This window comes from Saimiri boliviensis, chromosome 6, assembly GCF_048565385.1.
Source record: "Saimiri boliviensis isolate mSaiBol1 chromosome 6, mSaiBol1.pri, whole genome shotgun sequence".
In the NCBI taxonomy this organism is placed as follows: domain Eukaryota; kingdom Metazoa; phylum Chordata; class Mammalia; order Primates; family Cebidae; genus Saimiri; species Saimiri boliviensis.
In genome coordinates, this window is record NC_133454.1 from 44,365,117 (window position 1) to 44,382,831 (window position 17,715).

Below are 17,715 nucleotides of genomic sequence, written 5' to 3' on the forward strand. Positions count from 1 at the left end.
ATGAAGAAATTAAGAAAGAAGTTTAAAAATTTCTTGAAACAAAACCAGAAACATAATATACCAAAACCTATGGGATATGCAAAATTATTGTAGTACTAAGAAGGAGGATTGTAGCAATAAATGTCTACATCAGAAAAGTAGAAAAACTTTAGATAAATAACCAATGATGCATCTTAAAAAACTAGAAAAGAGCAAACAAAACCCAACATTAGTAAAAGAAAATAAATAATAGTCTCTTGCTGCAGCAACGCGAGTGGGAGCACCAGAAATCCGGGCTTGGAGCGGGACCGTATGGATTGTTTTAAGAAAATGGTAGACAAACCAGACATGGGAGAAATCGCCAGCTTCGATAAGGCCAAGCTGAAGAAAACGGAGACACAGAAGAACACCCTGCCGACCAAAGAGACCACTGAGCAGGAGAAGCGGAGTGAAATTTCCTAAGAGCCTGGAGGATTTCCTGTCTCCGCCATCTTAAAGACCCTAGTCCTGATGTGGAGGAAGAGCCACCTGCAAGACGGACACGAGCCACAAGCTGCACTGTGAACCTGGGCACTCTGTGCTGATGCCACCGGCCTCTGGGTCTCCGAAGGGACCCCCCCAATCGGACTGCCAAATTCTCCAGTTTGCCCCGGGATATTATAGAAAATTATTTGTTTGAGTAATGAAAATAAAACACACCTCGTGGCAAAAAAAAAAAAAAGAAAATAAATAATAAAAATCATATTGATCACTTCAGCAGGAGTTCAAGGATACAGTAAGCGATGATTACATCTAGCTTGGTAACAGAGTGAGACCCCATCTCTAAAAAAAAATTAAGTAAAACTACAGGCCAACATCTCTGATAAACATAGATGCAAAAATCCTCAACAAAAAACTAACAAACCAAATTCAACAGCATATTAAGAAGATAATTCAGCTGGGCATGGTGTCTCACTCCTGCAAATCCCAGCACTTTGTGGGGCCAAGGTGGGCAGATTGCTCAAGGCCGGGATTTCAGGACTAGCCTGGGCAACATGATGAAACCCATTCTCTACTGAAAATAGAAAAAATTCGCCAGGTGTGATGATATGCACTTGTAGTTTCAGCTACTCAGGAGGCTGAGATTGACGGACAGCTTGAGCCTGGCAATTTGAGGCTGCAGTAAGCTGAGATCACACCACTGCACTGCAGCCTGGGTGGCAGAGTGAGACCCTGTCTCAAAAAAAAAAGTAAAAAATGAAAAGATAATTAATAATGGGGCCCGGCACGGTGGCTCAAGCCTGTAATCCCAGCACTTTGGGAGGCCGAGGCGGGTGGATCACGAGGTCAAGAGATCAAGACCATCCTGGTCAACATGATGAAACCCTGTCTCTAGTAAAAATACAAAAAAATTATCTGGGCATGGTGGTGCGTGCCTGTAATCCCAGCTACTCAGGAGGCTGAGGCAGGAGAATTGCCTGAACCTGGGAGGCGGAGGTTGCGGTGAGCCGAGATCGCGCCATTGCACTCCAGCCTGGGTAAGAAAGCGAAACTCCATCTCAAAAAAAAAAAAAAAAAAAAAAAAAAAAAAAGGTAATTAATCATAATCAAGTGGGAATCATTCTAGGAATGCAAAAACAGGTCAGTCTATGCAAATCCATAAACTTGATATATTATATCAATAGAATGAAGGACAAAAACATATGATCATTTCAATTAATGCTGAAAAAGCATTCAATAAAATTCAACATTCTTTTGTGATAAAAAGTCAAAAAACTGGGCCTAGAAGCAACATATCTCAACATGATAAAAGCCATATATGATAGAACCATAGTTAGTATCATACTGAATGGGGAAAAACAGCAAGCCTTTCCTCTAAGATACGAAACAAAACAAGGCTGCCCATGTTGACCATTGTTATTCAACCTAGTACTGGAAATCCTAGCTAGAGCAATTAGACAAGAGAAAGGAATAAAGGGCATCCAAATTGGAAAGGAAGAAGTCAAACTATTCTTGTTTGCAAATGATACTGTCTTACATTTAGAAAAATCTAAAAACTCTACCAAAAAACTATTAGAACTGATAAATTCAGTAAGATTGCAGGATACAAAATCAACATAGAACAATCAGTTGCATTTCTGTATGTCAACAGTGAACAATATGAAAAAGAAACCAAGATAGTAATCCCATTTACAGCACCTGGAAAGTATATAAAATACCTAGGAAATAACCAAGGAACTAAAGGTCTCTACAATGAAACTATGAAACATTGATGAGGCCGGGCATGGTGGTTCACACCTATAATCCCAGCGCTTTGGAAGGCTGAGGCAGGTGGATCACCTGAGGTCGGGTGTTCGTGACCAGGCCAAAATGGTGAAACCCAATCTCTACTAAAAATACAAAAATTAGTCAGGCATGGTGGCAGGTACATGTAATGCAAGCTACTTGGGAGTCTGAGGCAGGAGAATTACTTGAACCTGGGAGGCAGAAGTTGCAGTGAACTGAGATCGTGCCATTGCACTCCAGTGTATGTGACAGAGTGATACTGTATAATACCAGCACTTTGGGAGGCCGAGGTGGGTGGATCACGAGGTCAAGAGATCGAGACCATCCTGGTCAACATGGTGAAACCCCGTCTCTACTAAAAATACAAAAAAATTAGCTGGGCATGGTGGTGCGTGCCTGTAATCCCAGCTACTTAGGAGGCTGAGGCAGGAGAATTGCCTGAACCCAGGAGGCAGAGGTTGCAGTGAGCCGAGATGGTGCCATTGCACTCCAGCCTGGGTAATGAGAGCGAAACTCTGTCTCAAAAAAAAAAAAAAAAAAAAAAAAAAAAAGAATGACATAAACAGTGTATATACACAATGGAATATTATTCATCCATAAAAAAGAATGAAATCTTGTCATTTGCAACAACGTAGTTGGAACTGGAGGCCAATTTTGTTAAGTGAAATAAGCCAGGCACAGAAATACAAATATCACATGTTCTCACTCATATGTGGGAGCTAAAAAAATTGATCACATGAAGGCAAAAAGTTTGGAAAGTTTGTAGCCATTATAACTTCAGATATTGCTTCTGCTCCCTTCTCTCCTTTTTCTTGTATCCCAATTATATATAAGTTATATATTTGACAGTACTTGGCCTCTGCAAATTTTCCCCTTTTTTCCTTTATTCATTCCAGCTTGGAATGATCTATCTTCAAGTTAATGCATTTTCTTTTTTGTCTCTGTTGCCCAGGCTGGAGTGCAGTGGCGTGATCTCAGCTCACTGCAACCTCCACCTTCCAGGTTCAAACAATTCTCTGCCTCAGCCTCACAAGTAGCTGGGATTATAGGCACCTGCCACCACACCTGGTTAATTTTTGTATTTTTTAGTAGAGATGGGGTTTCACCATCTTGGCCAGGCTGGTCTTGAACTCCTGACCTCGTGATCCACCTGCCTCAGCCTCCCTAAGTGTTGGGATTATAGGTGTGAGCCACCGTGCCAGGCCAAGTTAATGGATTCTTGACTTGACTGTGTCAAGTACACGGTAAGCCCATCAGAGGCATTCTTTATTTCTCTTACAGCACTTTTGATATCTGACATTTCCTTCTGATTGCTTCTTAAAATGTTAATCTCACTGCTTATCTTATTCAACAATTCTGGCATATTATCTTTTTTTTTTCCATTAAAGTCTTTTAACATATTGGCCATAGTTATTTTAAAGTCCCTGTCTCATAATTCCAACATTTTCTTCACATCTGAGTCTGGTTCTGATGTTTGTCTTATCTCTTCAGACATTTTTTGTAGTATCTTTTGACATGCCTTAAATTTTTTTGTTGAAAGCTCTACGTGAAGTGTGTGAGGATTTATGTTAATCTTGCTGGGGGTTGAGCTTGGTTTAATGTTTGCTGTAGCTATAAGTGCCAGAGGCTTCAAATTCCTCTAACGTTTTTTGGTTTAGTCTCTTCTCTTGACTTTGGGTATCCCTAAGTTCTTCTCTTTAGAGAAAGTCTATGTCTTGCAGCTTTTTTAGTTATGCTTCACTACTATTATGATATAGTAAGTCTGGGCATGGTGGCTCATGCTTGTCATCTCAGCACTTTGGGAGGCCAAGGCGGGCAGATCACTTGAGGCAAGGAGTTCGAGATCAGCCTGGCTAACATGGTGAAGTCCCATCTCTATTAAAAATACCAAAAGGGCCGGGCGCAGAGGCTGAGGTGGGTGGATCATGAGGTCGAGAGATCGAGACCATCTTGGTCAACATGGTGAAACCCCGTCTCTACTAAAAATACAAAAAATTAGCTGGGCATGGTGGCATACATCTGTAGTCCCCAGCTACTAGGAGTCTGAGGCATGAGAATCACTTGAACCTGGAAAGTGGAGGTTACAGTGAGCCGAGATCATGCCACTGCACTCCAGCCTGGGTGACAGAGTGATTCTGTCTCTAAAAAAAATTAGTAATACTATATATAATATTATCTTATTATAATATATGAGTATACTGGAGCCTTGCTGGAGTGGTGGTGAGATGTAGAGGAGAGGGAGTTGTTTGTAATCTTCCCATTCAATTGCAGTCTTTTATTGAGTCTGTGTGTCTGGCCTGGACCTTCACGAGTATTTCTTCTTCTATAACCTTTCCTCCACCATAGGTAAGATAGGAAGATAGAGGCTGGAGTCAGAAGAAAGAGCTTTTTTTGTGACTTTGGCACAAGGATCTGGTTACGTTGTTTTCCCTGGAGAACAGGTCTTCCTTTGCTATGGAGAGGGCTTTGGGCTTATTTCAGAATTACTTTACCCTTCATCCCTACCAGAGCCATACAAGCAACTTTCTTAGATATTTACCTTGAGAATTTGGTGGGAAAGGCCCCCACTCTTATACTAGTCTACACTTAGCCTCCAGCAATTCATCAAAATCACCACGTAAGTGTTCCTACCAGTTTACGGTTTCAGCAACTTCTTCTGATAGGCACATCCCAGCTGTGAGTCTCTACATTTGCCTTTCTATTCAGATTCCAGCATAACAGTTTGCCCTAAAAACTCAGTTCTCTGGTGGGTCCAAGAAAAGTCATTGATTTTCACTTTGTCCAGATTTTTCTTATTGTAAAGATGACAGTGACAACGTCCAAGCTCTTTCAATGTTAGACCTGAAACTGGAAATCTTTTAGTAAATTGTTAATAGGAAAACTTGGCCAGGCATGCTGGCTCACACGTGTAATTCCAGCACTTTGGGAGGCTGAGGAAGGCAGGTTACTCGAGGTCAGGAATTTGAAACCAGCCAGGCCAATATGGCGAAACCTTGTCTTTACTAAAAATACAAAAATTAGCTGGGCATGGTGGTGGGCACCTGTAATCCCGGCTACGCGGGAGGCTGAGACAGGAAAATTGTTTGAACCTGGGAGGCAGAGGTTGCAGTGAGATAAAATCACGCCACTGCATTCCAGCCTGGGCAACAGGGTAAGCAGAGCGACTTCATCTCAAAAAAAAAGGAAAAACTTCAACTGAATTAAATTTAAAGGAGTTTAATTGAGCAAGGAATGATATTCTGGGCAGCTCCCAGAATTACAGCAGATTCAGAGAGACTCCAGGGATGCCTCATGGTCAGAACAAATTCTATGTTAAGAAAAGGGAAGTGACATACAGAAATCAGAAATGAGACACAGAAACAGCTGAATTGGTTGCAGGCTGGTGTTTGCCTTATTTGAAAACAGTGTGAACACTTAGGAGTCTATGAGTAGTTGAAGTATGGCCACTGGGATTGGCCGAGACTCAGTTATTGTTATAGGTGCATACTCCTAAATTAGATTTTCAATCTTGTCTGCCTATTAAGCTAGATTACGGTTTGTCCACAGGACTCAAATATAGAAATACAGAGTCCTTCTCAGGCCATATTTGTTTGTTTGTTTTTTGTTTTTTTTTTTGAGACGGAGTTTTGTTCTTGTTACCCAGGCTGGAGTGCAATGGCGCGATCTCGGCTCACTGCAACCTCCGCCTCCTGGGTTCAGGCAATTCTCCTGTCTCAGCCTCCTGAGTAGCTGGGATTACAGGCATATGCCACCATGCCCAGCTAATTTTTTGCACCTTTAGTAGAGACGGGGTTTCACCATGTTGACCAGGATGGTCTTGATCTCTTGACCTCGTGATCCACCCGCCTCGGCCTCCCAAAGTGCTGGGATTACAGGCTTGAGCCACCGCGCCCGGCATTTTTTGTATTTTTAGTAGAGATGGGGTGTCACCATGTTGACCAGGATGGTCTCAATCTCTTGACCTCGTGATCCACCTGCCTCGGCCTCCCAAAGTGCTGGGATTACAGGCTTGAGCCACCATGCCCGGCCTTATTTGGTTTGTTTTAACACTATATAAGACATAAAAATATATGAAAATTGTACATAGGTAGTGAACAATTAGATTCAAGGTTAACTCAAATAACTGAACTCAGTAAGATTGGCCCCAGCAAAAGATAAATTGCTATTTATGAAGATCCTAATTCTTTTTAGTACAGGATAGTTGGAAGTCTTTCCATGATGAAATAAATCAAAATTATGTATGTTTTGCAGTGCCACAAACTGGGAGAGAATACCAATGATATCATGTATTAGGTCACATATGACCCCGGGCATATCACTTAATTTTTCTTGCTTTCTGTTTTCTCATCTGGAAAATGAGTTGTGTGAGTTTAGAGAGAACATATGTAAAGAACGTAGAAATAGCACCTATTAGGTGCTCAATAAATGTTAGCAATTACTTTCTGTTAATTACAAAGAAGCATTGGAAACATGAACTAAAAAGAGAATTTTGGGAGTACTAATGGTAAAGCATATCCTAAAAACTCAATGTTTTAATAAGGCAGACAGACCTATCAGCACACCAAATTACTGAGTGACTATAAAAACCCAAGCCAAATTCAGTCCAATCCCAAGGGAAAACTAGCACTTACTCCTACACTGCCACCTGCTGGCCTGTGATAGACCAAAAATAATGATCTGGAAGTTCCAGTTTCTAAGTGAACACAGTGGTAGAAGTTAAGTTTATCTCAGACAAGTGATTAGGGCACAAGTTTCCAAGTATTCTTACTAGTGAACTACGGTATCAGAATCCTAATGTGTGGTAGCCACAGTAGTTTTTATTGATAATATTGATGAGTAGAGATGGTTTTGTTAGGCATCTCAGTAATCTTTATGTGTGAGAGCCACAGTGAGTTGTATTGATAACATTGAGGAGTAGAGATGATTTTGTTAAGCATCTTAGTATTATCCATGGTTCAAATATGAATCAAGGGCAGGTAGGGCATAGTGGCTCACACCTGTAATCCCAGAACTTTGGGAAGCGGAGTCAGGCAGATTACCTGAGTTCAGGAGTTCAAGATCAGCCTGGGCAACAGGACAAAACTCTGTCTCTACTAAAAATACAAAAAATTAGCCAGACATGGTGGCATGTGCCTGTGGTCTCAGCTACTTGGGGGACTGAGGCAGGAAGATGGCTTGAGCCCAGGAGGTCAAGGCTGCAATGAGCCCTGGTTGTGTCACTGCACTCCAGCCTGGGTGAGATCCTATCTCAAACAACAGCAACAACAACAAATAATCAAGGACATTTGGAAGCTTTATTTATTGCTATTTTCTCCTTGTATGTTAATTGTCATAGTTTTATTATGGTTTAATTTTGGTGGTATTAAACTTGAACTGATTCAAAGTATATAATTAATTATAATTGGCTTCAATTATTATGATTAATTGTAATTTTCTAGACCAGAGGTCCCTACGGAACAGAATTGCCTGGTTTCTGTTTCATACTTGCAGAATCAGAATATTTTTGGGTAAAGCTCAGGAAGTACTATTTTTTAAAAGCTTTCTATGTGATTCTCATGGAGTTAACTTGGGAGGTCATCATGTTTGTTTATAAATTCCTTGAGGCGAGGATAGTTTCTTCTTCATTTTTGTATTCTTGAGGCTTAACAATGTCTACTAGAAGACAATTAGATAAATAAATGAAAAAAGTTATACATAAAGGAATGAACAAAGGCATGTATAGACAAACTAATTGATTCATGACTCCTGGGTAGTTAGCAACACAGCACTTGTGGCAAGCTTAAACCGCCTGGCCTTTTAGTTTATGTGTACTAACCAATTAGGTATATATATATTTTATATATATATATATATATATATATATATAATAATATATAATATATATTTAATATATTATATATATATTAAATATATATATTAATTTAATATATATAAATTATATATTATCACCGCAACCTCTGCCTCCTGGGTTCAGGCAATTCTCCTGCCTCAGCCTCCCGAGTAGCTGGGATTACAGGTACGCGCCACCACGCCCAGCTAATTTTTTGTATTTTTAGTGGAGACGGGGTTTCACCTTGTTGACCAGGATGGTCTCGATCTCTTGACCTTGTGATCCACCCGCCTCGGCCTCCCAAAGTGCTGGGATTACAGGCTTGAGCCACCGCGCCTGGCCCTAACTTTCAGCATTTTTAAGCCTAGTTATTCTGATCTTGTGGGACTCTCTTAAAATTAAACAGTATTTAACTTTATTGACACCGCTGGGCACAGTGGCTCATGCCTGTAATCCCAACACTTTGGGAAGCTGAGGCAGGAAGATCACATGAGATTAATAGTTTGAGGCCAGCCTGGCCAACATGGTGAAACCCATTCTCTACTTAAAATAGAAAAATTAGCCAGGCCTGGTGGTGGGTGCCTGTTGTCCCAGCTACTCGGGTGGCTGAGACAGGAGAATCACTTGAACCTGGGAGGCAGAGGTTGCAGTGAGCTGAGATCGCACCACTTTACTCCAGCCTGGGCAACAGAGCAAGACTCCATCTCAAAAATAAAACAAAACAAAAAGACAAAAGCAAAGAACTATTATTGAAGAGGTCCACTGTGTGCCTGGGAGAACTGACCCATAAACAATTAACTCTAAAACATAATTTAGTAAAATGATTTAATATACTAAAAAAAGGAGAAAAAATTATCTGATTTTCCATTCAAAACAATTAAGGTCATTATGAAAGGGAGAAAATTAGATTGGCATCAGACAGCTTGGCATCAACACACTAAAAAACAGTGGAACAACCCTTTAAAAGAAACTCATGGGAAAGAAGTAAGAACTGAAGACTTTACAACTTGAGGCTATTGAGAAACAATTTAAAGCATGCAGAACCTCAGGGAATATCGCACCCCTAAGTTTTTTTCAAATGAAGAGGTGATTTGGAAAACGTTGGCAGTTGAAGAATGAGCATTAAATGTAATTTTAGAACTGAGTCTAAACAAAGTGGAGTCAGCATGGAAGAATAAAGCATAAATGTGATATGCTCTGACAATGCAAATGAAAGAAAATAAAATAAACTCATGGATTTCCATATTGATAATAAGTGGAAATCAATGAGTATCACTAACTCAAGGAAAAAGGAGTGTAAGAGCATCATATAAAGGACTTATTATATAGACAACTACTACACAGTGTTCTAAATGCAAAAATGTCAAAATGACCAAAAGTAACAGACAATATAGGAAAAGAACACATCAGATATAGTATATAAAATTTTATATAAATTACTATCACAGAACTGAGACCAAACTTATCAGCCATAACAATTAATTTAAGTGGACTCAAATTATCTAAAAACTTAAAGAAATGTTTTCAGATTGGTTCACAGTGAAGCAGTGAATAATCATTGTTAAAATTTAACAGCTTTTTTTCATACATATTGCTTTAAATTTGTATAAATTCTGAGATAAAATACTAAGCTATTATGTAATTTCTTACTACACATCAGAAAACATTTTTAAAAATTAATAGAATCATAAAACAGAAAAAAGAAAGCCATCATAGAGGAAAAAATAATATTATTGAGATAATAGAATATTTTTTTCAACATAAATATAGAAAATATTGGGGAAATATATAAAGATACTAGTTTCATTAGAACATAGAATTGAGAGCAGGATGGGAATTTGCTTTTTGTCTTCATGTCAACCACAAGAGAGGAATGTAAATAAAAATTAGAAGAGAAATAAATTGAATATACATTTGTAAAACACTCTCTCAGTTCAGGTACATGGGCAGGTAACTTGAATGTTAAAAAATGGGTCATTCTTGTTGGAAATCATCACAAGCAAATAAACAAAACAAACAAATGAAAAACCACATAAAAGCAAAACAAAACAAAAGCACAGGTGGAAGTTTTTGTAAAGTTTTTTTTTTTTTTTAAATACAAACTTTTTCAAACAGTAAAAAAGTTACTGGATTCTGGTTACTTGATTGTAACTTGAAGGAGTCTGCCTTTATTAAAAACGGAGGTAAAAAAAAATCAACAATATTATGCAAATGGATGAAAAGGCTGGCATATATTACTTCTTCTTAAAAACCATAAAGAAAATAAAAAAGCACATCAGCAAAGTGTTAAGTATTCAAAGATAAAATCTGATTTGAAAAGTATAATATATGTAGTTATTGGTGCTGTGAAACAGAGCTTATATTTAGAGGATAAAATATAAAATCAAATAGTTAACACTATCACATTGAATGATATCATTTAATTATGTAAATAAGGCAAGGATTATAAATATTGTCCAATTACCTAAAGTAATTAACTAAATTATAAAATGTATCAATCCCAAGTGGAAAAATACCAATGTGCTAGATTTACAGATTTCTAAAACCCTATATTTCCCTATGTGAATATAGAATTTGCTCAGCAGATGACATAACTGTGGAATCATTTGATCTACATATTTAGTAGACTACTTAAAACACAGAATAGAAACCAAAATAATGTGATAATTTGCTTATCCTCTGTTTAAGAAAAAAAGTGGGAGAATAGGAAGAATTCTTCCTGTAACGTCTTGAAAGCATTTAACTACCATCTTGGTTCAGTTACTTCTCTGCAAAACCAAGAGCAGTAAGAGATTAACTGAAGTCTGAATTCAAAGTAAATGACAAAAAAGTTTCTTACAGCAGTGTAAAAAATGTGACTGAAAAGAAATAACCTGACTAAAGTTTGACATGCTATAGTTTTGAGGTAAAGAATGTTATGGCAAATTGAGAATAATCTCCCCTTAAAAAACATAAAGTCCCTTCTTGTTCATAGATATCTAGGAAATTTACATCTGGTTCTGGTAATAATAATAATGTAATTATTAATTAAAAATGTAAAGGTCAGAGATATGACATTACCACAATTTATGTACATAAAGAACAAAGCTAATTTTGATAGGAAGATTTCCAACAAGTATTACAGAGCACTCCATATTCATTATGCATTCTTTAAACTTATGGTTAAAATTTAAAAAGTGAAAACCTTTAAAAAAAATTTTTTTTTTTTCGAGACAGCATCTCCAATTGTCACCCAGGCTGGAGTGCAGTAGTGCTATTACAGCTCACTATAACCTTGAACTTCTCAGATCAAGTGACACTGCCACCTTAGCTCCTGAGTAGCTAAGACTACAAGTGTGCATCACCACATTTGGCTCATTTTTAAATTTTTCATAAAGTGTTGCTATGTTGCTCAGGGAGCTCTTGAACTCCTGACCTGAAGCAATCCTTCTGCCTTAGCCTCCCAAAGTGTTGGGATTACAGGTGCGAGCCACTGCCTGACGGTTTTTAAACTATTGAAAATTTTGTATAATCCAAGAATTACACAATTACCTTTTAGCTGTTGGAACATTGTTGAAACACTGAAACTAACGTTTACTGAGGTTAATTTTGAAACTTGTAAAATACATGACGTACAGGTCCAGTTGAGGCCATCCTGCTACTAATTCTCAATTATAGGCAGTAAACAATTATCTTTTGTGCATTATTGATATTTTAAAAAGTAAATTATCACCTGTAATCCCAGCACTTAGGTAGGCCAAGGTGGGTGGATCACGAGGTCAAGAGATCGATACCATCCTGGTCAACATGGTGAAACCCCGTCTCTACTAAAAATACAAAAAATTAGCTGGGCATGGTGGCGCGTGCCTGTAATCCCAGCTACTCAGGAGGCTGAGGCAGGAGAATTGCCTGAACCCAGGAGGCGGAGGTTGCGGTGAGCCGAGATGGCGCCATTGCACTCCAGCCTAGGTAACAAGAGCAAAACTCCATCTCAAAAAAACAAAAAAACAAAAAAACAAAAAAAACAAAAGAACAAAGTAAATTATCTAGATAAACTTTGATGCTAGTCGAAGTTATGCTTTTAAAAACACCTATATTTTGGCCGGGCGCGGTGGCTCAAGCCTGTAATCCCAGCACTTTGGGAGGCCGAGGCAGGTGGATCACGAGGTCGAGAGTTCGAGACCATCCTGGTTGACATGGTGAAACCCTGTCTCTACTAAAAATACAAAAAATTAGCTGGGCATGGTGGCTCGTGCCTGTAATCCCAGCTACTCAGGAGGCTGAGGCAGGAGAATTGCCTGAACCCAGAAGGCGGAGGTTGTGGTGAGCCGAGATCGCGCCATTGCACTTCAGCCTGGGTAACAAGAGTGAAACTCCGTCTCAAACAAACAAACAAACAAACAAAACAAAACAAAACAAAACAAAACAAACCACCTATATTTAAATGTATTAGCTCAGTACCAATTTGGCATGACTTTTTGTTGTGAACTTTTTATATTTTAAACCATTTTTATTGAAAAATATAATATACCTATTGTTGGGGAGGAAATATAATTCTTCCTCAACCCTCATAAAATTGTAGTTAGGCACTACACACTGGGGTTTGTTGGGGGGAATTAGGGGAGGTACAGCGGGGGTTGGGGAGGTGGGGAGAGATAGCATGGGGAGAAATGCCAGATGTAGGTGATGGGGAGGAAGGCAGCAAATCACACTGCCACGTGTGTACCTATGCAACAATCTTGCATGTTCTTCACATGTACCCCAAAACCTAAAATGCAATAAAATAAATTAAAAAAATTGTAGTTAGAAGCAGCCCAGTGACAAAAGACAGATTAACAAGAACAAAATGAACAAGTTTAGTAATGTGTGCAGTGCTCGTCACATGGGAGTAACTTCAACGGAAAGTAACTCAAAGTAGTGGCTGGGAACTCTGGCTTATATAGCATCTTTAACAAAGGACGATACACTTCTAGAGCAATGACAGGAAAAAAGGGAACCAGTTTTGAGCTTCCAAATGTGGGAAACTGTGGAAGGTAAATGTATGTGAAGAAACTAATGGAGTAGGATTAGTTTGCAGATTCCTCCTGTGCTGTCTCTGGGCTGCTATGACAACTAGAATTGTTTCCAGTAAAAGGTAATTTATATCCTCTGTTTAAGCAAAAAAAGTGGGAGGATAGGAAGAGCTCTTCCCATGTTTGCTGCTTCTTAATTATCTTTAGCTAAAAAATAATGTTTTATCAAAGAGGCATATTTTGGGGTAACATATTCTTTTTTTTTTTTTACACTACAGAAAGCTACGTAAAATGACTGTAGAGTCTACTGAAGTATTATTAGGCAAATATCCTCATAGCTGTCATCTAGGTCAAGAAATAGAACTGTCCTGTCCATTCCAATAATTCTTTGAGAACTTTTTTTTTTCTGGCACTTCGAGATATTCCAGTTTATCTGGTTCTCTTTTTTGTGTCAGCCTGGAATTAGCTATTTCTTCAAAGGACTTTGGCTCATTTGATTGGAAAAAATGGTCTTTACAAACTGAGATCTGGGCAATGGTTGTGCTCATCACTACCGTTATTATCTTGCTTGACCAGAAAATCTTTTTAAAAAAGTTTTAAAGTACTGAAAGATTATAATGATCTTTTCAGAGTTTTTGAGACATGCAATTTGAATAATTATGATGATAAACTGTTGCAAACTTACAAATAGAAACTAAGTGATGGATAATATTAGATATTAGATAGGGCATCAATGCATGATGAACTATAAGCATTTTTTTTTTTTTAGATGGGGTCTCCCTCTTGTCATCCAGGCTGGAGTGCAGTTGTGTGATCTTGGCTCACTGAAACCTCTGCCTCCTGGGTTCAAGCGATTCTCCTGCCTCAGCCTCCTGAGTAGCTGGGATTATAGGCACATGCCACCATGCCTGGCTAAGTTTTGTATTTTCAGTAGAGACGGGGTTTTACCATGTTGGCTAGGCTGGTCTTGAACTCCTGGGTGATCCACCTGCCTTGACCTCCTGAACTGCTGGGAATACAGGCATAAGCCTCCATGCCCACCAAATATTACATTTTCTCCCTAAATTTTACAATGGACCCTCCCTCTGCTACTGGAGTATTGCCTCTATTTGTATTAATAGCAGTAGTTACCAGGCACATTTCCGATTTTTTTCTTTTTAGGTCTTTGGGATCTTTGTGAATATTGGTTGGAGGTGGAGAATATAGAGTCTTAAAACATGTTAAAACATATTTTATGTCCTCAGTATTACAATTGTAAGCCTATCTAGGGGTCATTTCTACAGAAAATAAGGTATTAGAGCAACTAAGCATTGAAACCATCATAAAGCTGTCATTTTAAGTGATACATATATGGTCTATTTTCATTACAAATTATTAAATCCTAATGACTTTGGAATGTGATACTGAGTTCTTGTGACTAAAATTTAAATTTTCTATTATTTTATGTTAACAATTTGATTTATATAACAAAAAAATGACTTATATGAAGAATTCTTTTTTTGTTCTCTGAATATTCTCTGTTCTTTTTTTTTTTTTTTTTTTTTTTGGAGACGGAGTTTCCCTCTTGTTACCCAGGCTGGAGTGCACTGGCGCGATCTCGGCTCACTGCAACCTCCGCCTCCTGGGTTCAGGCAATTCTCCTGCCTCAGCCTCCTGAGTAGCTGGGATCACAGGCACGCGCCACCATGCCCAGCTAATTTTTTGTATTTTTAGTAGAGACGGGGTTTCACCATGTTGACCAGGATGGTCTTGATCTCTTGACCTCATGATCCACCCGCCTCAGCCTCCCAAAGTGCTGGGATTACAGGCTTGAGCCACCGCGCCCGGCTCTCTGTTCTTATTTCCTGGGTATGAGGCCTTATCTTTCTAATAATATTAATAATGATTTTTTGAAGGCTTATTTTGCTCTCTGAATTAGTTTATTAAGTTAAACAATTTCCTAAAATGTTTGTTGGTCTTTGGTTATTCTTCCATATTTAATAATAAGGTGGTCAGTCAAGGTGGCTCACACCTGTAATCCCAGCACTTTGGGAGGCCAAGGCAGACGGATCACCTGAGGTCGGGAGTCCTGACCAACATGGAGAAACCCCATCTCTACTAAAAACACAAAAAATTAGCTGGGTGTGGTGATGCATGCCTGTAATCCCAGTGACTTGGGAGGCTGAGGGAGGAGAATCGCTTGAACCCGGGAGGTGGAGGTTGCAGTGAGCCAAGATCACACTATGGCACTCCAGCCTGGGCAACAATAACAAAACTCTGTCGCAAACAAACAAAAAAACCAAACAAAAGAATAAGGCTGATTAGAAATGAGTGAATGGAGGGCTTATTAACTGATAAGTTTCACTAAAGAGCAAGGGGTTCTGTCGCCCAGGCTGGTGTGCAGTGGTAGTGTCAGGGCTCACTATAGCCTTGGCTTCTTTAGGCTGAAGTGACCTTCCTGCCTCGGCCCTCTAGTAGCTGGGACTGCAGGTGTATACCACCAAGCATGGCTAATTTTTTTGAATTTTGGTAGAGGCAAGGTCTCACTATATTGCCCAGGCTGGTCTCAAACTTCTGGGCTCAAGCAATCCTCTCACTTTGGCCTTGGAAAGTGCTGGGATTATAGGCATAACCCACCGTGCCCAGCCCCTAAATGTCATTATATTGAGATCTTTCTCTTGGGCACTCGGTTTCCCTAGAGTTGAATTTTCCAGTTTCTTACCTGGGATGCATATAGGCCTGCAGGCATGCTGCAGTTTTAGGAAAAAAGTGACTTATAGCTGAGGGCCTTATTGTTCTGTAGGTATACATATGTGGTACACATGTGGTAAAATACACATCACATAAAGTTTAACATTTTAGCCATTTTTGAGTATACAGTTCAGTTGCATTAAGTACATTCACCCTTTGTGTAACCAGTCTGTAGAACTCTTCCCATCTTGCGAAACTGGAACTCTGCACTGATTAAACAGTAACCCCCCATTGGCCCCTCCCTGAGTCCCTGGCAACCACCATTCTATTCTCTCTATCATTTTGACAACTCTAAGTACCTTACATAAATAGAACCATATATAGTATTTGTCCTTTTGTGACTGGCTTATTTCACTTAGCTTAATATTCTTAAAGTTTATCCATGTTGTTGGCTTCTGTCAGAACTTCCTTCTTTATGAAAGCTGAATACTATTCCATTTTATGTGTATATTTTCTTTACTCGTTCATCAGTGGATAGAAACCTGCGTTGCTTCTACCTTTTAGCTATTGTGAATAGTGCCGTGGTGAACATGGTGTGCAAATATCTTTTTGAGACCCTGCTTTCAATTTTTTTGTCTGTATATACCCAGAAATGAAATTTGCTGGCTCATGTAGAGTTCTATTTTTAATTTTTTGAGGATGTATATATGCTTTTATATAATCTCTCCTTATTGAGCTTTACTGTCTACCACATCTAGTGTCCCTGAGTATAGAAATTCTGGTTCACCTACTGTCCTCACTCCCTTCCAGTAAGCCATGACCTGTTTGGAGGATGGACATAGAGGTGAGAGTAGTGATCTGAATATGTGGTTGGAAAGGGAATTTGAGGGCCCAAAATTCTGCATGTGAACTTCAAATTCATTTTTCCACTTTCCTTTGCCACAACTGAGCTCTCCTACCACGATCCAGTGTTTTCCTGGAGGCTCTAGGTAAGTGTGTCAAAAAACCCAATTCATTGAAATCCAGTTCACTTAAACGGACAACTAGCAATTACTTTTCTATTACCTACTTTTTTTTTCTTTTTTTTTGAGATGGAGTTTCACTCTTTCACCCAGGCTGTAGTAAAGTGAGGCGATCTCGGCTCACTGCAATCTCTGCCTTCCGGGTTCAAGCGATTCTCCTGCCTCCGCCTCTCCAGAGCGGATTATAGGCTCATGCCACTACGCCTGGTTAATTTTTGTATTTTTAATAGAGACGGGGTTTCACCATGTTGTCCCGGCTGGTCTCGAACTTCTGGTGGTCCCGACCTTAGTAGGTCCACCCGCCTCAACCTGCCAAAGTGCTGGGATTATAGGCGTGAGCCACTGTGCCCGGTCTCTACTATCTACTTCTTTACTTTTAGTTATCATTTTGTCTCCATAATAGCATTTTAAGGCAAATTCTGTTTGATTCCGTTCCAGTTTCCTTGTTGTTGCAGCTAGAGTCTGAGGGGCCCAGAGGAAAAGGAAAACCTAGAGGAGCATAAGAAGAATATAGAATATTTATTTTTATTCCTGAGAAAGTACAACCTCAGTTGATAGAAATCAGAAGTCATTAACAAGCTGTTTACTATTGGGCAAATCTTTTGGCTCGTTGGGCCGAAATGTGCAAAACGAGAATGCAATTTTAAGTCACAGGTTGTATGTGTGTACGCATACGCTCACGAACGCTTCTCGAAGTTGAACCTGGAGCAAAAGTGTTCGTATCCCTTAAATGGTCAGCGTATGACGTCACCATAGTAACAACAACAATGCGCATGCGTTTTTTAAAGAGCCGGCGTGCTCCAGGCGCCGCTCAGCGCCTCCGTATCCCCGTGATTGCTCCTCCCTGCAGGAGCGAATCTGCCAATCACAGCCCTCTTTTTCCTTACCGTCATTGGCGCGTGCCCCGGTTTCAAAAGCTCGGGGGCGGGTTTCCCGGTTCGCGCATGCGCCTTGGTGC

The 17,715-nt window shown here is 39.4% G+C and overlaps 1 protein-coding gene across 1 annotated transcript; it reads left to right on the forward strand.

Annotated features, from left to right (window-relative positions):
- The first annotated feature begins 237 nt into the window (after window positions 1-237).
- On the forward strand, window positions 238-718 carry LOC120364671 (thymosin beta-10-like). Its single transcript, XM_039471321.2, has one exon. The coding sequence runs from the start codon at window positions 292-294 to the stop codon at window positions 439-441; it is 150 nt and encodes a 49-aa protein (XP_039327255.1). The 5' UTR covers window positions 238-291; the 3' UTR covers window positions 442-718.
- The last annotated feature ends 16,997 nt before the right edge of the window (window positions 719-17,715 follow it).